At 36.7% G+C, this 25,453-nt stretch overlaps 1 protein-coding gene across 2 annotated transcripts in view; it reads right to left on the bottom strand.

Annotated features, from left to right (window-relative positions):
• The window catches only part of DOCK11 (dedicator of cytokinesis 11), a 199,089-nt gene that overhangs the window by 68,182 nt on the left and 105,454 nt on the right, over nucleotides 1-25,453 (bottom strand). The window contains exons 24-34 of one of the 2 annotated variants that reach the window (XM_084870353.1): nucleotides 19,417-19,535; nucleotides 17,865-17,934; nucleotides 17,657-17,782; nucleotides 16,943-17,014; nucleotides 14,517-14,663; nucleotides 11,608-11,691; nucleotides 10,675-10,786; nucleotides 10,124-10,162; nucleotides 8,161-8,339; nucleotides 2,146-2,262; nucleotides 865-940 (exon numbers count right to left, since the gene is read on the bottom strand). In XM_084870353.1, the coding sequence (XP_084726479.1) occupies nucleotides 865-940; nucleotides 2,146-2,262; nucleotides 8,161-8,339; nucleotides 10,124-10,162; nucleotides 10,675-10,786; nucleotides 11,608-11,691; nucleotides 14,517-14,663; nucleotides 16,943-17,014; nucleotides 17,657-17,782; nucleotides 17,865-17,934; nucleotides 19,417-19,535 (1,141 nt within the window). The remainder of the gene's footprint in view (nucleotides 1-864; nucleotides 941-2,145; nucleotides 2,263-8,160; nucleotides 8,340-10,123; nucleotides 10,163-10,674; nucleotides 10,787-11,607; nucleotides 11,692-14,516; nucleotides 14,664-16,942; nucleotides 17,015-17,656; nucleotides 17,783-17,864; nucleotides 17,935-19,416; nucleotides 19,536-25,453) is intronic. The other variant, XM_084870352.1, reaches the window with a different exon arrangement.

Here is a 25,453-nt window from a genome sequence, read left to right on the forward strand (position 1 = left end):
TGGGTTAGCTTTTTTTATTTCTTGAAACACTTAATTATGTATAAAATTACACCGAGACCGATTTGGCTCAATGGATAGAGCGTCGGCTTGGGGACTGAAGGGTCCTGGGTTCGATTCCGGTCAAGGGCATGTACCTTGGTTGCGGGCATATCCCCAGTAGGGGGTGTGCAAGAGGCAGCTGATCGATGACTCTCTCTCATCGATGTTTCTAACTATCTTTCTCCCTTCCTCTCTGTACAAAATCAATAAAAATATATTTTAAAAAAATAAAATAAATAAAATAAAATTACAAGAAATTCCTTGAAAATAATCAAAGAAAACCACACAATTTGAGAGGTAATTTTATAGATATGGAAATTGGGGCCCAGAAAAGGGAGGTGTCTTGTTCAAGACTAAAGACAGATAAGTGGATTGGAGGCCAGTGTTTTTCTCATTATCCTCTAATTTCTTAGTATACTAAGATATGTTTTTAATAAGCTTAGACAAGGAAACTTAAGCAAAGAAATGTATCTGCAAGTGGAAGTCAAAGGAAGTATCTGCACATGAATCCGTATGCCAGTATCTTGCCAATATCTCACTATTGCCCTCCAGTAGCTCTCCGCCCTGCCCTCCTGTAGCTCTCCCCACCTCTCCTCTACCCTACCCCCATAGCTTGCTGCCCTGCCCCTTCCTGTAGCCCTCCGCTGCCTGCTTGTAGCTTGCTGCCCCACCCTCCTGCTGATCCATGATCCAGGGTCTTTACGCTTCACGGCATAATGGCCACTTGCATATTACATCTTTATTATATAGGATATTTAAAAAAACACAGAAGGATAGAGTACATTTCTAAACAGCCATAAAATGTATAATCATTAAAGGACTTACCGGTATCTTTGTCAGTGCTCAGACTCCCTCTATTTGCAGGTGAAGTGAAGCCACATGCAAATTCATCCCTGGATGCCTGTAACACAATATGATACTTCTATCACTTGTACACTAGGGTAAGACATCAAATTAATAAACTAAAATGATGCCTTGATTTTAAACAAATCTCACTGTGAAAGTCCAGTATCAGTATCGGTATTTAGGTGACAAATATTTAATAAATGGGTACTAGCATATTGTAGTAACTGACTTCTGGATAAGGTACATAACTCTAGATGGCTGGTAAAAGCTGCAATTGGTGCAGTCTGGTTCAATTCTCTTTGCTTGGAACCAGGAGTAATGCTAGAAGGAGGGGTGTGATCAGAAGCCCTGGGAGAACTTGAGCTGCAAAAGGAAAAACAGGTAAGAAAAATATTTCCAAATATCACTGTCAAATACCGTGTCTTGTAAAGAAAGACCAGCTTGACACTCAGGTGGGTGATATAATTGGGAGCTACAGGTAATCAAGCCATTAGGGAGGCTTAGAAGTGGCTTTCTGGGGAACCCAGCACAGGCTTGACAAATCGAGATAGGGGTACTTCCAAAGGAAGCTGTAAAGGACACAGTTTAATCTGCCACTCAACAATGTGACAGGACTACTGAACATGTAAAGGTGATCTTGGGCCACACAGAACATGGAGTGGGGGGGGGGGTTTAAAGTGGAAGTTAATAGTCCCACCATAAAGTGTACAGTTCTAAGCACTATGTTTTAATTGGATGATTGGTAAAATGGAGCATATCCAGGGGAATATAACCAAGAACGTAAAGGTTTTGGAATGACAAATGATGAAGTGGAGATAGCTGATGTGGAGAAAAAATTAGAAGGCACATGTGTAAGAGGTATCATGTAGATGTAGGAATAGATTGTTCTATGTACTATCTCTAGAAGGCAATAACTATATGAAGGCACAGAACAACAGCAAGTCTTAAAATACTAGGTACAAGGGATTCTTGGTGTTCTCTTGGACTTTGTTACTTAGTGTGCTTCTTGGACCAGAAGCAGCCAAACCCTTGTTAGAAACGCATAATCTCAAACCCCACCCAGGCTGCTGAATTAGAATCTTTGTTTTAACAAATTCCCCAGGTAATTCATATGCACATTAAAGTTGGAGAAACATTAGTCTAGGAAGAACTGTAAATGTAAAAATGGAGTAAAAAGTGAACCATATAACATATGATCCCAATTCCAAATGTAGTTAATAAAAGAAGAAAAAACGTCAATAGAAACACACTACTACTTACAGAATTAGGCATGGCTGCACAAGAATACAAGGTATCTCGACCTGCAAATCGCTGTATATTTTCCAAAAGCAGTCCAACAAATGGGAGGTATAATTGTGCTATTTTGGCTTGTTGGTTCTGAAAGAGAATTATCAAAAGCTTACAGGTATAGTGATTTCACTAATTATGGAATCTAAAAAACAAAATAAATTAACAAATAAAACAGAAACTAATAGATACAGAGACTAAACAGACTGTTGCCAGATGGGAGGTATTGGGGTAAGGATGAAAAAGGTCAAAGTATTAGGAGATACAAATTGGTAGTTATAACATAGTCATAAGGATGTAAAGTATAGCACAGGGAATATAGTCAATAATATTATACTTACTATGTATGGTGTCAGGTGGGAACTAGATTTGTCAGGGTGATCACTATGTAAGGTGTGTAAGTATGTAATCACTATGTTGTACACCTGATACTGATATATTTTATGTCAACTAATTTAAAATACACTTTTAAAAAACTTAATAGGTATAAAATATGTATATATTACAAATAAAGTTGGCTTCACCTATCAGTTTGAAGATTAAAAGCAGGCTAATATCAATAACAAATTAGTAAAGCATGAGTCTTGGAATTACCACAGAACATTATTGGTATTTGGATTTAAACGCAATACAGAGTCAAATCACATGCTTCAAACACAATTACATAACATAAAAGGCAAAAGTTTATTTTTTTAAATAAGATTGAACTATAAAGCAGATCATATTAGTCCTATTCTTTCACTCCAGTGGGGACTGAGTTTCATGAAAGCAGGGATCATGTATGTCCTATTCACTGCTTCATCCCAGTTTCTGGGCAGATATAGACTGAGTGGCCAGATTATGATGATCTCTGAACGCATAATAACCTGGCCACTCAGTGTACATTAGCTAAATAGCTGAATGAATTAATGAAGTGAAAAAAGAATAATTTACTGTATTCACTCAAGAAACTTTTTTGCTTTGATTAAAATAGCAATTAAAATAATGTGATTTATCTTGGCCCCCTAAATCAATTATAAAGCTTGGGAGATTGATACATTTATAAATATATAAATAAAACTGGCCACAATAGTCTTACCTAATGTGAAACCTCTTAGTCAAATTTATTTTTTGTTTTTTGTCAGCTATAGACAATCCTCACCAGACATGTGCATACACTCATAGCAGCAAAAACAGTTGTTTTCATGGCACAGGAGTTGCCCTACATATTTGAGGACTTTAGGAGGCTTGTCTGGAGATTTAGATAAGACCTCCAGGGCACAACAGTCAACCTAGAGAACACAGATCAATAGTATCTTATCTGACTTTAAATTTGCATATTTGCATTTATTCTTGAACAATATTTTGTGTTAATTGGCCATCTGCACTTCTTTTGTAAATTTTAGGAACCCATCTTAACAGATTTCTAATTTCTATCCCTATCAATAGTCTCATATCACTAGGAGATTCTAGTTTAGTAGTTCTGGGCTGGGTCCTGGGAATCTACCCCAGATGATGCTGATGTGCACAGAGGTGTGAGAACCGTGATCTATCCAACTTCCTATTCAAGGCAGGAATGGCCCTCATCCATATCCCTGACAAATGGCTAGTTTTAAAGGCTCCTTAAATACTCTAATTTTTTTTTATGGACTGTTAGAAAGGTCCTTTAGCTGATTTACTCTGTGAAGGTTCTACCTGCTAGGAATAGCTCTGTCTACTTCCACTTTACATGGAAACTCTTGAAATATTTGGAAACAGTTACCATCAATTGTCTTAACTCACTCTTCACAAGGCTAAACAGTCGTTATTATTTTCCTTTATTCTTTCCGTTAGTGTCCCGGTACATGGATTCATGCACATTGAAAGGAAATTAATTAGTCCCTCTGGTGCAGGGACTAATGCAGGCAGTCCCTGGGTGGTGGCCAGTGAGGTGGGACTGGGAGAGAACCGGCAGACATGCCCTGGAGCCAACCTCCCATGGTCCCTCCCTGGCCAGTGGCACCTGGGGTGGCACTGGGGCTCGAAGGGCAGCTGCAGAGTGAGCGGGATCCCTCTCACAGGTGAGGCTCCCCAGCCTGGTCTGCAGGAATGTGGCCCGAACCAGCAGTCTGACATCCCCCGAGGGGTCACGGAGTCCAAGAGGACACTGAAAAGTTGCTGTCGCTTGGCAGCTCCTGCATTGAGCATCTGCCCCCGGTGGTCAGTATGTGTCACACTGTTGACCCATCGCTTAGCCTTTTATATATAGAGATGGCTTTGGTTTCAAGATTTTTCGCCATCATGACCGACCTTTCTTAGACATTCTCTAATATTATAGTGTCCCACTTAAGACTTGAGAGCCAATACAGTATAGTGGGTAAGAGCACGAATTTTGGATTTTAGAAATACATGAATGCCAGCTCTCCTGTTACTAGTTGTGTGATTGTGATCAAGTCACTTAATCAGTTTTCTATTTGGTAAAACGGGGATGATAATAATAATTCATGTGAGTTATTTAATAAATGTCTGGCATATAGAGTCCTCAATACATTTTAGCTGCTATTATTAATATTACAGCTTCTGGATTCGAGCCCATTTTAATTCTGATAGTGAGTGATCACTAGGGAAGGAGATCTATGAAAAATTTTGCCTGCACAAAAGATAGACAATAACCTCAGAATCTATTTATTAGAAAAAGGGTAGATAAATATAATAAGGTGTATCCATATTTGCAATGTACCATCATATAATCTAACTTTATGGTGTATTGTTAAATGAAAAAAGAAAAATGCATAATGGTATCTATTATACAGGGTGGGGCAAAAGCAGGTTTACAGTTTTTCATGTGGAAAATAATACAGTAATTAATAATACAAGAATAAACTGTGTTTCATATACTCACAACTTTAAACCTACTTTTGTCCCATCCTGTATATACATTATGCCTGCATACAGTAAAAGTATATATAAGAAAATGATAACAGTAGCTGCTTCTGGAGAGATAAATTAGAGCATGGAGGTAAGGAATGTGAGAAAGGCATTTTACTGATAGATTGATTTTTACCATGTATGCAGATTATTCCTTTTTAATTTTAATTTTATTTTTTTTAAATATATTTTATTGATTTTTTACAGAGAGGAAGGGAGAGAGATAGAGAGCTAGAAACGTCGATGAGAGAGAAACATCGACCAGCTGCCTCTTTCACACCCCCTACTGGGGATGTGCCCGCAACCAAGGTACATGCCCTTGACCGGAATCGAACCCGGGACTTTCAGTCCGCAGACCGACGCTCTACCACTGAGCCAAACCGGTTTCGGACCGCATTTTCTTTTCTTGACTGTGTGTTTATTTGGAGTAACTTTTGGGGACATGATAGAAATTATAGGTACTTGAAGCTCCTCTGTCTACCCTCACTTTGGCATCATTATTTGTATTTTACAAATGTGCCCTAAGTCAGGCCATCTGTGAATTCTTTGGACCAAAGAAAGTGAGGAATTGAAGCTTTGGTTAACCAGGCCCATGAAGCAAAGTTCTGTTAGAGAAAATCCTATGTTCATTCATACCTAAAATTTTGAACAAAGAGGAAAGGACTTCAAAAGTCACTGGGAGAGTAATAAGTTTGGTATTTCAATCTTTCCCATAGTCTCAAACCTCAAAACACTCAAACGGGCATAATATTTAACTTATTTACAGATAACAATAGTCGTGTATGTATGTGTATGTACATATACTATTTTCAGAATTTTAAAAAGTATTTTGGACATTTAAAGAATGTCCAATATGTGACATAAAATACAGATTGTCCCCATCTTATGATGGTTCAAGTTACCTTTTTTTTTTTTTTTTTTTACTTTACAATGGTGGGAAAGCAATACACATAGTAAATTACATGAGATATTCAACACCTAATTATATAATGGGCTTTGTGTTAGATTATTTTACCCAACTGTAGGTTCATGTAAGTGTTCTCAGCACATTTTAGGTAGGTTAGTCTAAGCTATGATGTTCGGTAAGGGATGCATTTTCAACTCATGATATTTTCAAGTTACAGTGGGTTTATCAGTATGTAACCCCATCAGAAGTTAAGGAGCATTTGTATTTAAAAATCCAATTCTAGGTAAGGCACTAGTGAAATCCCTTTTTCCTTCACTTTGATCTAAAGAGATTGGGTAGGGGGGAGTGCAACTTCCTGCTTCACAGAGGGAAAGTTCATTTTGTACTTCTCCCATGAATCCTTTGAAATCACAGCTAAAGACATATTCCTCTACATTGTATAAGATCCTTTTCCCTACTACTAGGGCATAAGCAGCAGTTAACCAGAATCCAGTGGTAACTAGCATTTTTAAAGGAGTGACTAAACTTGGTTGGAACGGATGGCTTTAAGATAGCTTTTCATTTAGATATATTATACTAGTTAACTGCGTTAAAATGATATAAAAAAAAGGGGGTACATAGAGCAACTACATTAAGTGGAAGGATGTTACTTTATTAGTTATAATCTGACAAAATGCAAATGCAATAAGTAATTAATAACATCTTAAAGGTGAGGAGTTTAAATCTACTATATAATAGAATTGCATAAATGAAAGTAGCAAATATTGTAAGTAAAAAATTTAATTAGGCCAGCTAGTATGGCTCAGTGGTTGAGCGTTGACTTATGAACTAGGAGGTCATGGTTCAATTCCCAATCAGGCCACATGCCCAGGTTGCTGGTTCGATCCCCAGTGGGGGGAGTGCAGGAGGCAGCAGATCAGTGATTCTCTTATCACTGATGTTTCTGTCTCTCTCTCCCTCCCTCTCTGAAACCAATAAAATTAAAAAAAATTCATCTGGGTATAAATAATATAGTAAACATATAGACTCTATCTATTAAGAAAAAGGAGAGCATCTGCCAGTGGAGAGGACATAAGCACTTGGAAGCCACCCATGAAATCCAGACCCAAAATCACATAATGTGGTGCTGAAACAGCGGGTCTATGAACAGAGTGCAGGGAAAGAATTGGTTGATTTGGTTAAAAAACAAAATAACTAAAAATAGTGCCTAAATCCACCAGTCTGTTCAGTCAAAATGGCTGACCCAGTCGCCCTGATAAATATTTTAACAAATGAGAATTTATAAGTATCATGTCCTTCATCAAGGTGGAACCAATGCCAGGTCCAAGGACTGCTTGAGAAAGACTTATTTCATGGGCCATTCCAACATATCAGATCAGCATGCCAAGAATCCCACTTGATAGTCTGTAGCAGTTTCTATTGGCAGGTTCCAGTGTTGGAATATATTTTTGTCTTGCAACTCTATGGTAATAAACAGAGGAACTTTGACATCTTTCTAGATGTGTTTCATAAAGTTTGGCTCATATAACCTTTGAGGCATGTATACCGGTGAATAGTACTTTATGCAAAATCCCTTATCACTACTCATAAATAGTGTTTTGGGGGTGACTTATATTTGGATATGATAGTGGCAGTCAGGGCAATGTGTTGATGTCATGTAGAGCAAAATCAATCCACAGTAATGCTGCTATTTGTGACAGAAAATGTTTATTTTCTCAACCCCAGTGACAAAAGAAAAATGATTTTGGGGTGGGAAGGTATAAATAGGACATCCATGAAATGTAGTGAAGAAATTTACTAGGCCTAAAGAAACTATTAAAAGGAAGAATGAAATTATATTATGAAATAGAATATCCTACTTCTGATAGAACACAAATCAGCTTAAATTTAGGAATACTCAGTAGGATTCTAAGTGACTATTTTCAATTTTAATTTCATTCTTAATATTCTCCCAAAACCCTTACTCCTCAGAAAAGCAGGTCAAAATATGGCCAAAGGGAGAAACCAGTGTTTTCTTCAACAGTTAACAAAACAATATTTTTAAAACCTAATCATATGAAACAGAAATAAGACTTATTTATAAAAATAAGCAACAATGCTCATGTTATGTTTCTCACAGAAAACGTCATCATTAGTGCAAAATCTTAGCAGAAATTTACTAGCATGATACTGATGAATTATATAGACATTCTTACCTTGTGCTGGTATCTAGTATCAAATGCATGCTTTATCAAAAGATTCTTTATGACAGAGATAGCTGTATATCTGATCTCATAATTGTCTTGAAGAGCAATGGAGGTTTCCCTCAGAAGCAGACCAACCAAGAAATGATGCTTGCAATACTCATCTGATAAACTGTATTCAAGGTTTGAATCTGCAGTACAATGAAATTTAAAGCCCATTTATAAAAATATTCAAAAATCATTTTAATATTAAAATAACAGACTATAACTTATTATTTAGTAATACATGATCATGCTAGCAGAAGGTATTATTTTATTAATGAATATGAACAATTATTTTATCATTTAAATGAGCATGCAAAATTTTACAAGACAGGAGGACTCATAATTAGGGCTAGATGATAGCCTTCATAATAATTTTAGTGGGTAGGATAATCCCTAGATTCCTTTCCCCATACTTCTTTTCAACTCTGAAAAATCTTAAAGCAGAACCTAGAATGAAAGAATACCATAATTGGCAATGTCTTAACATATTTCTTGATTATCTGAAGAGATTTAGTTGTAACTACAAATTGGAGTAATTCTATATAATAATACTTGATTTACTTATCTGTTTATACTTGCAAATTAGGAAAAGGAAGAGAAACTAGACAACTAAATGATTCTAACAGTACTATTGGCTGTTCTAGTAAATGTTACATATTGACCTGCATACAATTGGACATAAGAACAATAAGAAAAGCAACCTCATCCCTATCCTATTCATCATCACGCAAATACAAATCTTATATTTCATCAAATCAATACCTCAAACTATGCCTTTCACTCCCCTTTGGATCCTCAATCCATTTTCAATCCCAGCTGCTAATATCCTGGTTGGGACTTGCCTTATAACTACTCAGCAGGGATTGTGATCCTATTTAGTAATTTTTAGAGTAGATTTCTACCATATTTCCTCTATGCTTTAATTTAGTTAGGCCACAAAGCTGAAGGATACATCTTCTATTTTTTTTTTTTTTGCCTCTTTAGCACTTAATATAATACTATGCACTCAATTAGGAGTGAATAAGTGTTATCAGTAGTCATATTTAATCCTAAATCCTGATGATCTGTCCACCCCTTTTCTTTGACTTCCTCATAACTAGTGATAAATACTGGGAGCAGTATGTGGGCTATACATGCTCAAAATCTAATAAGGGAGTAGTTGAGTATTTTCCCTCCATTTTCACTGGTTGCAATTCAATCAATAAAACCACTGCTCAACACCAACCCCCTAGAAACCAAGGCAGCTGATTTTCTTCCAGCCACTGTTGTGTTAATTTAGGCCTGTTGTGTTAACTCTTTCCTGCACAGGTCAGCTCTCCAGGTATGCTAAAATACTAAACACTTCTTTTCTGAAAATTAACATTCTGTATTTAATTATTAAAATAGTAAATATGCATTTGTGTATGGTTTCTTTCCATTTAGGTCATGCTCTTTTGTGAATCCCTATCACTTTCTATGCAAAAGGGCCAGTACTGACTAACCTGGGTGGCCTTATATGGGTAGATTTTGCAATGGTAGTTTTTCACTTCAGTGATTTAAAGAAATCTAATCAGATTTATAGAAATCTAATCACGCCTTTAAAATTGTGCCCAAGCAGCCCTGGCACAGGTCTGAGAAGCAAGGCAAAGCATGGAAAATGATGCACACTTAAAGGACAGCTACCCTCAAGCCCCCATGCTGGCTTGAGCAAAAACTTGTTTTCTAACAATAATGTTTTCAAGTTGATTCCTCTAGCAATCAGCACTCAAAGCTTATTTTAAAAGCAAACGAATACATTGCCGCCTACATTTTATGGGTACATTAACTAAAGCCTCATTTTGGCTAGGGAGGATTTGAAAGCAAACAAAGCCCCCATCCATGTTAGCCATTCATCAAATCATTTGTTTTTAAAGAAAGCAAACTACTTTAGAGTGAACCGAGTTAAACCTACCTACTGAAGTCAAACGGTCCACCGCAAATGAAAAAAAATCTAATTAATATATGAAAAGAAAAGGGACAAATAAAAAACATAGTAACATAAGAATAGTGCTACACAACAAAGCATTCAATAAAACTAGCAATGGAGATAACTGAAGGCATTTCACAAATTTAATACATATATATTATTATTTTATTCTACCTTTATACATTTCTTTTGATGCTCCTTTCAGCAGAAATGTACTGATATGGTTTTCTTAATTCAGTGTCAAACAAGAGTTCAAACACTACTACAGAGAGCAATTTTTCTAGCATCTAACATCTGTGTTTAAGCAACAATCTATATAACATACCAGATTTCTTCATACTAAAAATACTACCATACTGACATTCTGAAGGAAATGAGGAATACTATTAACAAATCTATCTTCAGATAGTAACAATTGCAAGGTTACCTTTAAACTGTTTTAACTAGAAAACATTATACTACACTAGTGCTAGCAAAAGAAAAAGAAAGAAAAAAGGAAAACACAATTCTAAATGATGGAAAATACAAATACCCACCTTGAACTCGCTGAAGTTTAGGTTTTGCAAATGCCATTGGCAAATTCAGAGGAATGTAATGTTCGTGGTTGCAAATTGTTTGCAGGAATTCAAACTTGTATTCAGCCAAAACCTAAATGGAAAGAAATCATACACGAATACATATTTATTATTTTAATAATTAAATACAGAATGTTAATTTTCAGAAGAGAAGTGTTTAGTATTTTAAGCATACCTGGAGAGGTGACCTATGTAGGAAAGAGTTAATACAACAGGCCTAAGACTGCTCTCCTTAAAAAGACTGGTTGGTCTTTGGCTGGCATTTGGGAAATTAGATTTTGAAACGTTTCTTATATGATAAGGGTGTACGTTCTGTGCCAGCCTGCTCAGACTGTCTGAACAAACAATGTGATTTATGGTGAACACCTGCTTTCCTTTCTGTTCCAAGACTCTGGAATTTTAACCAGCCTCCAATACATGAATTGCTCCCAGTAATAACCCTAAAACCCAAGTCTCAAATGGGCTTCCCTGAACAGAAACATTGAATGTGTTGCTGCATTTGCACTGCTGGAGGGAAGGCGTGCTGTGTGAGCCTTCACAGGAGGAAGGGCATGCCCAGGAATCCTACACACACACTGCACGGACTCCATTTGATACATCTTCCCTTACTGATTCAGCTGAGCATCCTTGCTGCGTCTCTGTAATGAATCTTAGCCATAAGTACAACTACATGTTGAGTCCTTTGAGTCTTTCTACTAAACCACTAAACATGTGGATGGTCTTAGGGGACCGCTCAGAAAACACTATGCAATATTCCCTTCTTTAAAGTACAGCTATTCTCAAAGTGCCTAAATGGAAACAGCAGTTCTAATTCCTCCAGAGGACAATAAATGTCACCCTTAGCCTCACACTGTAATGTCTGACATCTACTATAGTTATGTTCTTATACCTTACCTTAGGATCTTTGGGGCTGAATCCAGATATATAGTCATTTATCAAATTGAAAATAAATCCTCTATCCATTAGTGTCAGACAGCGCTACAGTAACCAAATAAAAATGAACAGTTAGCTGAGTATGTCTGCCAAGTATAAATTTATAAAATTTTTAAATTTGTTTCACATCTGCAGGAAGAATCTCTCTCTTTTACAGGAAATAGAGTAACAGCTTTCAGAACTTTAGGTGAGACTAAAAAAGAGACATTTAAAATTGGAATGCAACTGTACAATTTTATAAATAAAATTTTAAGTATTCACAAACACAAATATATATACATCTATATATCCATACAAATACATATATATATACACACACACACACGTCTATGTAACCTATTCAGCTGTACTGCCTTATTTAGTCAACTCTCAAAGTGTAAAGTGAGGTGCAAAGTGGTCATTTAGCTATTGAAAGTGTAAATATTTCAGATCAGAAGCTTTTCTTTGTGTCTTGTGAAGTCTTAGCTATTAAAATACTCTTCCTCTATGACTGCCCTCCTAGTTGTTACATTTGCCTGCTGTCATTCTCCTAGTTAAGGCTCTCATTACCTTGCCAACTGAACAACTGTAGTGAGCCTCCTAACCAGTTTCCATGCCTCTCTTTCCATTCAAGTGCTTCCAGATTAATCTCTAACTCCAAGCACTAATCATGTCATCTTCCTTCCTAAAAGCTTTCAAGAGTTCCTTGTTGCCTTTAATAAAATGTCAAACTCCTTACTTAGTATTCAAGGACACCCACAAGCTTGTCCCAACCTACTTTCCAGTTTTATTTCCCAATACAGTTCATCTACTTATTATCCCCTCAAGATGTACTGTACAGTCCTACCTCTGGGACTTTGCTCATGCCAGGCCTAGCTAGAAATTCTATACCAACTTATACCTAATCCTGCCCATTCTTCAATAGTCTGATGAAGTTCCATCTTCCTTAACCATCTTGATGCACAGGTTCTTTAAATCACTTTCTTACTAGTTTTTGTTTTACTTAATATTTCCCTGTGTTTTCATCTAGGTAGAATAACAGGAATTATCTTTCTTTATGTTCTCCACAGTGCTTAGAATATTCCTGTGAAATAGAAGGAACGCAATATTTGATTAATCAGCCATTTGCATCTCACTTTTCACCTCTCCTTTCAACTTCCTCTGCCATTACCTTAGGTCAGATCCTCATCACCTCTACCTCTTAGATTAATGAGGTAGGCTTCTATTTATTCATTCAATCAACAAAGATTTTTAGGATCTACTGTGTTTGAGACTAACAATACATGGTCTTTACTCTTGTCCAATGATAGAGACAAATAATTATAATACCACACAATAAGAAGTATACAAAGAATGGGTAAAACCCAAAGAGGTGATAGACACTGAGGAGGGAGGCTTGGGAAGAGCGAAGCTTCTAAAAGATGAATGGACGCTGACAGGCAGACAAGGGGGGGTGGGGGATTTATCTTCTAATTGGTTGTCTTGACTCTGATCTTTTCCTCACTTCTATTATGCCAGCAATAAAATTATCCTCAAAAAATCTTTGGTATTTCTCCATCGTGTACAACCCAAAATCTAAATTCCTTAGCTGGATTTTTAAGGCTTCCCATCTTCTGACACCAGATGGCCTTTCCAAGTCCACACACCCTAACCTGTCTGCACAGTGACGTTCTTGCTCACCCCTTAACAATTTCTGAATGTGCATATCACATCTTTGTTCATAGGATCCTCTACCTACAACACCTTCATCTCTTCCTGGTTATAATATTTCTTTTTCTTGTTTTCCTATTTTATTTTTTGTGCTTTCAGTGTTAACAGTCATCATACTTTATCTTGTCTATGTATTTGCATGTGATTACAAAGGCAGCCTCTTGCATCTTTGAACCTTCACAAAGAAGGTGGACAAATGTTTAAACTCCATGGAAGAAAGTGACATTTTGAATTTCAGATAGTTTCATTCTTAGAGGTCACTTTTAAAAGATATGTGGATGTTTGGTTTTTATACACAAACAGTTTAATGTAGTAATGTTAAAATTTTATTTTAATTCTGGCAAAGAATGATCTTATATCAGAAAATCATGCGCTGGAGATCTGAAACCTAGCTGTGAATTTTTAATAAGAAAACAAGGGTAAGGTTAGACATCTAACCGCTTGAATGGATTACTGACCATCAGGTTCTTAATGTAAAGTTGATACATGATAAAGAGCTATGACAAGAGGGGAGTGGAAAGGAGCAAGTCAAAGCTAAGTGCATTACAAACCCATGCCCCTTCTCGACAGCAAATCAAATAGTATTGTTACCCACTTTATAGCACGGCATTCTAGCATTGCCCTTACATGCTGATAACAAAACATAACACTAAATACACTGCCTTCCATAACTATAAAAGTTTCTAGGATCTCTTGAACAAAATAATCTCACTGACTAAAATAAACAATTGGCATCTATATGTATTAGCAACATGTAGACTGTGGTTATATCAGTAACAGGTTGTTTTAATTCAAGGGCTTCAAGTTCAAAAGGCCAATAGGGGTCAGAGAAGTGATGTAAATGGCACAGAGAGTCGGGGGAACTCTAAGGTGTGTGGGGATTTGGAACCTAACTGAAGACAATCAATATAATATATTTGAAAAAATTATGTAAAACATGCCTCTAGCTAGGCCACCAGTGTGGGACTGCTAATTTAATTAATTAGCTATTTCAGTGGGAAGAAAAAAATCAATTTGGCTGTTTAACAAAAGTGATAAATTAATTTACTTACAAGTTTCTCCAGCAGCCTTATAAAGACCTTGCTGAATCTCTAGAAATTAGTTAATTTTTTTCCTTTGGCTTTAAAGAAGATATTGGTGAAGAATAATCTCTTACCATGTTCTGGCTGCCTTTAACTCACCTTCAGGAAGCTAGCCAAACTATAATTGACATTTCTGGACTCATCAGGAATCTCTGCATAGCGAATAGTCACATGGGGAATTATTGCAAGAAGCAAAGAATGTAAGACATGATGATATGCCTCAGGAAACCTCTGGCCTCTGGGAAGCTTAAATTAAACAGGCATAGAAAAATGTCAGTTGCAAAAGGTATAAATCAAATGCCATTGTTACTTTCACATACATTCTACATATACTAGTAAATGCATAGTTTTTACTAGAGTATATTGTTTCTTCCAACTAAAAAATAACATATTTTACATCATTGTAGAAACTATCTGGATCTCTAACAATTTAACTGACTGATCTAATCAACAATAATAGGTAATTATGACCTAACTTTAGAATCATGTCCCTCAGATGCAGGCACATCCCAGTTTTTTCCCTGACACACAAAATATAGATGCATCCGTGCACCTCAATTTCAGTAAACCCTTTCTCTGAAAATAATAATTAAAATGATACATATGAGGTAAATATTTATTTGTTTATAAGTCTTGGCTTTATAACAACTAAGAAAATGCCTTTGTACCTTAAAACAGTTTGAAAAACACAACTAAGTGTATACACCACATTTCAGGAATACATCTATTGCATAAAGTGCTTTTAACCTTGTACATGCCTTTGACCTTCTAAAAGAAAGGTTATTTCTGATTTGGTACTTGTTATTCCAAATGAATGTTTTCAACATGGACACTTTAAAACCATAAGACAAATGGAAAGCTTCAAAGATAATACATTTTACATGGCAAATAACTAAGAAGTCACAGTTTGATTCCTGGTCAGGGCACATTCCTGGGTTGCAGGCTTGATCCCCAGTGCAGAGCATGCAGGAGGCAGCTGATCAATGATTCTCCCTCATCATTGATGTTTCCATTTATCTCCCTCTCTTTTCCTCTCTGATATTAATAAAAATATATTTAAAAAACATGTCAGATCACAGATTTATGCAATATATTAAACAATTTTTTATTTTTCAATTACAGCTTACATTCAATATTATTTTGGATTAGCTTTGGGTATACAGCATAGTGCTTAGACAATCATATCCTTTCCAAAGTGTTCCCCTGATATTATTAATACCTACCTGGCAACATACATAGTCATAACTATATTCCCTATGCTCTACTTTATATCCCCATGACTATTTTGTAACTACCAACTTGTACTTCTTTGCTTTTAATCCTCACCAGAAGATATTTTTCCATTGATTTCCAAAGAGACATGAGGTGGGGGGCTGACAGAGATAGAGAAACATCGACATGAGAGAGACACATCAGTTGGTTGCTTCCCACACACACCCATACCAGGACTGGGGAATCTGCAACCAAGATATGTGCCCTTGACAGGGAATCAAATCCACGACCCTTGGTTCTACAGGCTTACGCTCCAACCACTCAGCAAAACTGTCAAGATCCAACTTGTACTTCTTAATCCCATCACCTTTTGTCACCCAGTCCTCCAACACTCCCACCCCTCTGACAAACAACAGTATGTCCTGTGTCTATGAGTCTGTTTCTCTTTTGTTTGTTCATTCATATTATTCATTAAGTTTGACATATTATTGAAGTTATATGGTATTTGTCTTCTTCTGACTGACTTATTTCAATCAGCATAATACCCTTTAGGTATATCCATACTGTTGCAAATAAAAGATTTCATTCTTTTTTATGGCTGAGTAATACTTCATTGTATTACCTTTTTACCCATTCATCTAATTATGGGCACTAGGTTTGTTTCCATAGCTTGGCTATTGTAAATAAGGTTGCATTGAACATAGGGGTGCACATATTCTTTTGAATTAGTGTTTCAGGATTCTTCAGATATGCCCAGAAGAGGAATCAGTGGATAATAAGGCAGTCCTATCTTTAACTTTTTTAGAAACTACCATACTATTTTCCTTAGTAGCTATGCAATACATTTAAAAAAAATTTTTAAGTGAACAACATGGATGGAACTGGAGAGCATTATGCTAAGCAAAATAAGCCAGCCAGAGAAAGGTAAATATCACATGATCTCACTCATTTGTGGAATATAATAAACAATATAAACTAATAAACAAAAACAGATCCAGAGATAGAGAAGCATTGATCAGACCGTCTTCAAACCTCAGAGGGAAGGTAGGGGTGGGTGGGGGTGAGGGGGAGAGATCAACCAAAGGACTTGTATGCATGCATATAAGCCTAACCCATGGACACAGACACCAGGGGGGTGAGGGCATGAGCGGGGTGGGGGGGGGCTTTGGGGGGATAAGGACACATATGTAATATCCTAATCAATAAAGGAAAAAAAGTGAAGAGCTAAGAGCCCTTAAATATAAAAGAGGCTTTGCATGTCATACAGTTAGCCTTCTTCATTTATGTTAAGTATTACCCTTGAGCCTACTTACCTTAATTTTATTTTCTTCCAACAAATATATGGCCATAGACTTTGCAATGATTTCAAAGAAAAACCATGAGTACTAAAATAAACAAAGAAATAAAATCAATCTTCAATAGTTTCCCAAATTTTTGAACCTTAGCAAAGTTTAACAAATACATATGGATCTAACATTAATAACATTTTAAAATGAATCCCAATTCACAAAGTTCCACAGAGTAACTTCAACTGGTGTTGGCAGAAAGATAAAGTTCCTCAGAGCCAACTGTGATGTACGAATGGGCTTTTGGTAAGAATGTTTGCCTAGTGGAAAATAATGACAATAATAAGAGCCACCATTTGAGTGCCTACTATACTCCAGAAACGATGTCTTAAACACTTTTCTTATATTTTAGAAATGAGGAATTGAGGCTCAAAGATGCTAAATTATAGCCTCAGGTCATAGAACTATTAAGTAGTGGATACATAATTCAAACCCATGTCAACATGATCCAAAATTCTTTCTATTACACATTTGACTGAGGGCTGGGGGGGAGGGGGGTGGTTGGGGAGGGTGAAGAAAATGAAATTCTGGAGAACTTGAGGGTAAAGGATACATGGGCAAAGTGATAAGGAAAGTGAAGGTCACGTGAAAAAAAATGATGGAAGACTAGAACTGAAATGGGAGGGTATGGAACACACATATTTCTGGCTGCTTTTTCCCTGTTGTGTCCTGATCCCTTACCTTTAACAGTTTGTTTATTGCTAAAAAGTCTGCAGACTGTTTCAAAATTGCTATCATTGTAGTAGCCAGAATTTCATGTGTTAGCTGGGCCTGAGGAGCACTCGGTTTTTCAGGTCGGAAGTTATACTACAAATAAAGAAAATGAACCATAAGGCAAAATTCTCCCACAAAATCAACTGCTCAGAAAGTAAAATTTTTCCCCACAAACCTTTATGAAGGATCTTAAATAATTATCCAAGCCTTCTTCATGACACTGTGAGACGATATGTAAAAGAACCCTGAAACAACATTCAGAGAAGCCAGCATGTCAGGCTAAAATTAATTACGTTTGATTGTTAGATAAGACCTAAAAATTCCTATCACTGTCTGAATAATTAAAGGTGAGATGATTGCATAAGATATAATGGTAATTTGGGTCTAACTGATTCAAAAGAAAGATTATTTTATTTTGGCATTCCAGATGTTTCATCTTTATAAATTTCTGTCTACATTTGAAATATGGTCATAGCTACTATATAGTAAAAGACGATGAGTAAGGTAAATACTGAAATTCTCTCTAGTGAGAAGAAATAGAAAAATAAAATGAACAGCATGTCAACAAATGGGAAAAAAGGAAGGGAAGAAGTAAGAAGGTATAAGGACATGAACTAAATTTGGAAGTAAATATGAAAGTCATAGAAAGTTTTAAAGTTAGGAGATTAGTAGTGGTTCTCAAAATTTAGCATAAATCATAATCACCCAGAGGGGAGACTGCTCAGCTCCTTCTCCCAGAGTTTCTGATTTTTTAAGGACTGAAGTGAAGTTCAATGATTAGCATTTTAAATAAGCTCCCAGGTCATATTGATGCTGCTGGTCTGGGAACCACATTTTGAGAAACCCTGGATTAGAGTAATACTTCTTAAATTTTCCAAAAGCAAGCAGAGAAGAGCAAACAGTATGCAGATGTGTGTAGCCTGAGTCCTGATGGTGCAACAGCAGAAGCAGCAAGGCCAGAAACATCCAGCCCTGAGCTCACAATTTTTTTCTTTTTTGTTTCCTATTTTAATTTCAAAATTCAGGTACATTTTATGCTCTACTCTACAATATATCTAAATTTGTTTCATATTAAAAGAACACTTCCTTATCCTTTAAGTAAAAATTGATGGCTTAGGGCCATTCTATCCAATATATGAGAGCCATTAGCCACAAGTGACTATATCAATTTAAATGGAATACAATTAAAAATTCAGTTTGTCAGTTACACTAGCCACATTTCAAGTGCTGAATAGCAAAATGTGGCTAATGGCCACCATACTGGTCAGCACACATGAAGTCGTACATTTCCATACTTGGAGAAAGTTCTATTGAGTCATAGCAATGATCAAGGGCAATGGTTCTCAAACTCTGTTGCATTATGGAATCACCTAAATTTAAATTAAAAAAAATACTAATAGAGTTCTGCTGCCAGAGATTCTGGTTTCATTGGTGTGAAGTGTGGTCTGGCAGAGGAATTTTTAAAAGCTCCCCAGGTGATTCTCCTGTGCATCAAAGTGTTAGAACACCCCTGATCCACAAAAGCACATTACGTTTACCCTATGTCTTATGGTAGCATCGATCCCTGGGGACACAAGTCCCCCCATCTGAGAAGCATGAAACTAAAGAAAACCAATATTAAATTTCTGATTTGGGGGTTCTCATTTGGAAGATCAATTTATATTTAAAATGAAGAAATTCAAAAGGAAACAAAACTTGCTTCTTTGTATTACAACACCGAAACTCACATGGTGCAGTTGATGGGCACATCATCTTCATGGGTCATGTTTGTGAGAACTCGGAAGAGTTGCATAAGAATTACAGGTAGAAACTGTATCATGACTGGGATCTCCATGACATGCAAACACTGAAATAAGTCATTATTAGTTATGAAAACAAACAGAAACATGATATAACTTGCAAATGTGAAACAACAAAAAATTAAGTAATGAGAAATACATTCACTAGAACACAAGCGCATTTAAATGGGAGTTTCATGGAACAGGGGACTTTGTTAATTATTTTATCCACATTTCTATTTTGGCACTCAGAACTCATTAGTATATTTAATAGTAAATGCTTTACTGAAATTAACAAGTATTACTGAAATAAACAGATTTTGAATAAAGCCAACTGACTTCTGGTAAACTAATACTCAATTGAGGAGAGAACAGATGCGTTTGGAGGTACTGGAGATGCCTACTAGCCCCTAGCACTCAGTGTGTTTTACAAGGGAAAGTGGGCCATCAATTGTGGGATTCAATAAAGTATGTTTGTGTTTGTGTGTGTGTGTGTGTGTGTGTGTGTGTGTGTGTATGTATATATTAATATATTTTATTGACTTTTTTACAGAGAGGAAGGGAGAGAGATAGAGAGCTAGAAACGTCTGGGGATGTGCCCACAACCAAGGCACATGCCCTTGACCGGAATCGAACCAGGGACCCTTCAGTCTGCAGACTGATGCTTTATCACTGAGCCAAACCGGTTTCGGCTATGTTTGTATATTTAGTTGGCTTTACACTGACACCCTCTACAAAACGGAGGCAGTTCTTCATTCTAACATCCTGATAATACACTTTCTAGCATTCTGTTTCTAGTGAAAGGTATGTTAACATAAAAAAAGAAATGTGTTCATATATACCCCAAAATGATACAAGCATCAACATTTATAAAATTTCTTTCTTCCTACTCCCTTTCTCTCCATATTCACTCACTTATTTAAGCAACCAGCCAACAACAACAACAAAAAAGAAAGAAAGAAAGAAAGAAAGAGAGAGAGAGAGAGAGAGAGAGAGAGAGAGAGAGAGAGAGAGAGAAGGAAGGAAGGAAGGAAGGAAGGAAGGAAGGAAGGAAGGAAGGAAGGAAGGAAGGAAGGAAGGAAGGAAGGAAGGAAGGAAGGAAGGAAGGAAGGAAGGAAAGGAAAAGAAAAGAAAAGAAAAGAAAAGAAAAGAAAAGAAAAGAAAAGAAAAGAAAAGAAAAGAAAAAAGAAAAGAAAAGAAAAGAAAAGAAAAGAAAAGAAAAATAAAAAAGAAAAAGAAAAAGAAAACAAATCTCACTGAGCACCTCCTACTACATCAACTCAATGTTTAGTGCTATGGGAAATACTGAGATGGATGAGATAAGCCTCTGTGCCTAAGGAATCTAATATTTAGCTTCCAGTCTCCCTGACTTTTGCTCCATCTTCCCATCCTTACTCTCGTCATCCTTTTTCGGGACACTAATATCTATGCCTGAGTCACATCAACAGTGACCTCTTAGATCTCTGTTCAACTTCTCTTCAATCAGATGGATAAAAGCAGGATATTGAGCTCAAAGAACCCATGGTCTATCCTTCAAGTTTTTCCTTCCTTGTCCTACCTTTCTACTCTTACTGCTACTATCATCCCTTTTCATGACCTTCTTATCTATAACCAAAATAGTCTAGTAATTTTATAGTAGTTCTCTGTACAATTTCTCTTTAATCCCATACACCTAACTCTCATTTCCAAATCAATCCTCCTCAAATACTGATTACATCAGACCATTTCCTGCCAAGATTTTTTTGAAGCTTCCCCATTACCAAGAGCAGTGGATCTCAATCAGTGGCAACTTCCCCCAACACCCACCCCAGAACATCTGATAATGTCTAAAGACATTTTGTATTGTCACAACTGGGGGATGCTACTGAAACCTAGTGAGTAGAAGCCAGGGATGCTGCTAAACATCCTACAATGCACAGGGAAGCCCATTACAACAATTATCCTGCCCAAAATGTCAATATTGAGAAATTATGACCTAGGATATTAAGTCCAAGTTCCTTAAGACCCAATCTACATTTTTAGCATTGACCCTCATCATCAAAGACCAAACTAGCTCAAACCTCCACATCAATGAAGCCATTTGTTCATCTATTCAACAAAGGCACACTGAATAAGCTTCTAATTACCAATCGCATAAAAAACATGGTTCCTACCATCAAGCCATTCCCAGTCTATGGGGGGGGGGGTGGTTAAGACAAGGAACAAAATCACTGTGATACAAATAATAAACAGTACAAGACTGGTATATACAAAATGCATGAAGGATGAAGAAACAACGGAGTCTGCAAGTGTGTAGGGAATGTCCAAGAGGAGGAAGTTTAAAGGTTAAGTGGGATACTGTACAAGAGTAAAGAGAGCTGGACATTGCATGCATAATTGGATCTCCTTGTACCAATGTAACTCCTCTCTCATCTATTTTCAGGACAGTAGCCAGAGTGTTCTTTATGAAAGGCACATTCAATGCCATTTCCCCTTTTGGAAAAACAAAAAACAAAATACCATGAACAAAAAGATGTCAAGGGCTTCCCATACCTGTATGACCCTGCCTATCTCTACAAATTCATCTCACATTATCTTCTCCCATCACAGTTTAGTGTGCTCTACACAGTCTTGTCTTTTCTTTACTGTCTTTCAAGCATGCCATCACAGGGGTTTTACACCTGCTGTAATATTCTGTTAACCATTTACACAATGTTATGACCTATGTTTGTCTTCCTCTCATCAGTCTCTTCTTATTTTTTTAAATGTATTTTATTGATTTTTTTACAGAGAGAAAGGGAAAGGGAGATAGAGAAACATGGATGAGAGAGAAACATAGATTAGCTGCCTCCTGCACATCCCCTACTGGGGATGTGCCCGCAACCAAGGTAATGACCTTGACCGGAATGGAACCTGGGACCCTTGAGTCTGCAGGCCGGCAATCTATCCACTGAGCCAAACTGGTTAGGGCTCATCAGTCTCTTTTTAGCTTAACATGTCACCTCCTCAGAAAGGCCTTCCCTGACAGTTCTATCTAGAATGTACTTCTTGTCACATGAGATCCCATTAACCTGGTCTGTTTTCTTCACAGCCATCAACTCTATGTAAAATTACTTATTCAGCTAAAACTTCTTTACCCCAACTCCTGAAGATATGTTGTCAGAATTGTTCCCCATTATATTATCAGCATCCACTACACTATTTGGCCCATAGTAAGTGCTCAATATTTGGTGAATAACTAAATCATTTAATAAAATCAGGAACCAAAGGTTAAAATAAAAATGAGAGCCTCTAGTTTCAGTAGCTCTTCAGTTCACTGAACCCTCTGCACTTATACCCTATATCCCATGTTTGACATTTCATCACATTGCTTGGGACTATCATTTGTACTACTGACTTATATTGTCATTTAACTTATGTTAACAATTAAGGAGTAAGATCCCTATGGACAATGACCTTAATTTATTCTTCTTCACAAGCCCCACAGCATCTAGAGAAATGTTAAATACATACTAAGAGCTCAACACGTAGTTTTTAACTGAATTGATGAAACCATGACATTTACACGGACAACAGAAACCAAGGTTTAGTAGAAAGAACATGAATTCAGGAGTCAAGAGATATGTCATAGGCTCAACTCAGCTCCGTTACTAACCAGCTGAATGACCACAGAAAGTCACCTCTAATCAGACTTCAGTTTCCTCATCCGTTAAAAAAAAATCTCTAAAATTTTCTTCAGCCCTAACGTTCCTTAGAGGCCCTGGGCTATTTCTGTAATCATATAGCACTTCACTCACTGCCACTAGAGGGAGAGCACAGGTCAAAAATGTCAGAAATTTCACACCCTTAAAAATACAAATATAAATACTTTCATCTTTTCGTTTTAAGAATATCACTATATGAAAATGATGTCCTGCTTCATTTCATTCTGTAAAAACCTTTACAAAATTTCCCCACTAGAGAAAAACTCAAAGATCTTAAAAAACCAAGCATCCATTCATCCACAAAGCTGGAGTTCTCCATAATAACTGGGGAAAGGATTTAAAAGTTAGAAGACTACTATACTTCTTTTTTTCTCATATTTTTAACATGTATTTTTTTTATTGTTTAAAGTATTACACACAGTAGTACATGTATCTCCTTTCCCTCCCCCCCACTGACGTTGCCCCAACCTCCCCCACCCCCTATCGCATGCCCTCATCCCACCCACCCCCAGTGTCTTGTGTCCATTGGTTGTGCTTATATGCATGCATACAAGTCCTTTGGTTGATCTCTTTCCCCCCTCCCAAAACTCCCCAGCCTTCCCTATAATTTGACAGTCTGTTTGGTGCTTTACTGCCTCTGTATCTATCTTTTTGTTCATCAGGTTATAATGTTCTTTATTTTCCATAAATGAGTGAGATCATGTGGTATTCCCCCCCCCTCCATTGTTTGGCTTATTTCACTTAACAAAATGCTCTCCAGGTCCATCCATGCTGCTGCAAATAGTAAGAATTCCTTCTTTTTTATACGTAGCAGCGTAGTATTCCACTGTATAGATATACCATCGTTTTCTAGTCCACTCATCTGCTGATGGGCATTTAGGCTGTTTCCAAATCTTAGTTATGGTGAATTGTGCTGCTATGAAGATAGGGGTGCATATATCCTTTCTGATTCCTGTTTCCAGTTTCTTAGGATGTATTCCTAGAAGTGGGATCACTGGGTCAAATGGGAGTTCCATTTTTAGTTTTTTCAGAAAACTCCATACTGTTCTCCACAATAGCTGTACCAGTCTGCACAAACAGTACATGAGGGTTCCTTTTTCTTCACATCCTCGCCAGCACTTGCTGTTTGTTGATTTGTTGATGATAGCCATTCTGACAGGTGTGAGATGGTACCTCATTGTTTTTTTGATTTGCATCTCTCGGATACTTAGTGACTTTGAACATGTTTTCATATGGCTCTTGGCCTTCCTTCTGTCTTCTTTTGAAAAGATTCTCTTTAGGTCCGTTGCCCATTTTTTTTATTGGATCATTTATCTTCCTTTTATTAATACAATCTCTCCCTTGATATCCTCCAAGAATTTTTTTTAATGTATTTGGGTGCTCCTATATTGGGTGCAATATATGTTTACCAGAGTTATTTCTTCTTGTTGGATTGCTCCCTTTAGTGTTATGAAGTAGCCTTCCTTATCTCTTGTTATGACCTTTCCTTTGAGATCTAATTTGTCAGATATAAGTATTGCTATCCTAGCTTTTTTTTTTTTTTTTCATTTCCATTCGCCTGAAAAAACCTTTTTCCATCCGTTCACCCTCAGTCTGTGTGCTTCTTTTTTCTGAGGTGGGTTTCTTGTAGATAGCAGATATAAGGGTCGCATTTTCTTATCCAATCCATTACCCCATGTCTTTTGATTGGGGCATTTAATCCATTTACATTTAAAGTTATTATTGATAGATACTTATTTGTCACCATTTTTATTCTATACCCCTGTGTTCCTTCTTTGCTTCCTATTTCTTTTTCTTTTCTTTTCTTTTTTCTATTTACAGCAGATTCCTTAGCATTTCTTGCATTGCTGGTTTGGTGGTGATAAATTCCCTTAGTCCTTTTTTTTGCCTGTGAAGCTCCTGATTTCACCTTCAATTTTGATTGATGGCCTTGCTGGTTACAGTATTCTTGGATTCAGAACCTTCCTTTGCATGATTTTGTATATTTCATTCCATTCCCTTCTGGCCTGATGTGTTTCTGTTGAGAAATCAGTCACTAGTCTGATGGGGATTCCTGTGTAGGTAACTTTTTATCTCTCTCTCTGGCGGCTTTTAAGATTCTTTGTCATTGGTGTTTGCCAATTTAATTATAATATGCCTTGGCATCAGTCTTTTGGGGTTCATTTTGCTTGGGACTCTGTGAGCTTCTTGGATTTGTGGGGTTTTTGTTTTCTTCCCTATATCAGGGAAGTTTTCTGTCATTATTTCTTCAAACAGGTTTTCCATTCCTTGCTTTGTTTCCTCTCTTTCTGGAACCCTTATTA

This window comes from Pipistrellus hanaki (genome assembly GCF_964339955.1).
Source record: "Pipistrellus hanaki genome assembly, chromosome: X".
Taxonomy (NCBI): domain Eukaryota; kingdom Metazoa; phylum Chordata; class Mammalia; order Chiroptera; family Vespertilionidae; genus Pipistrellus; species Pipistrellus hanaki.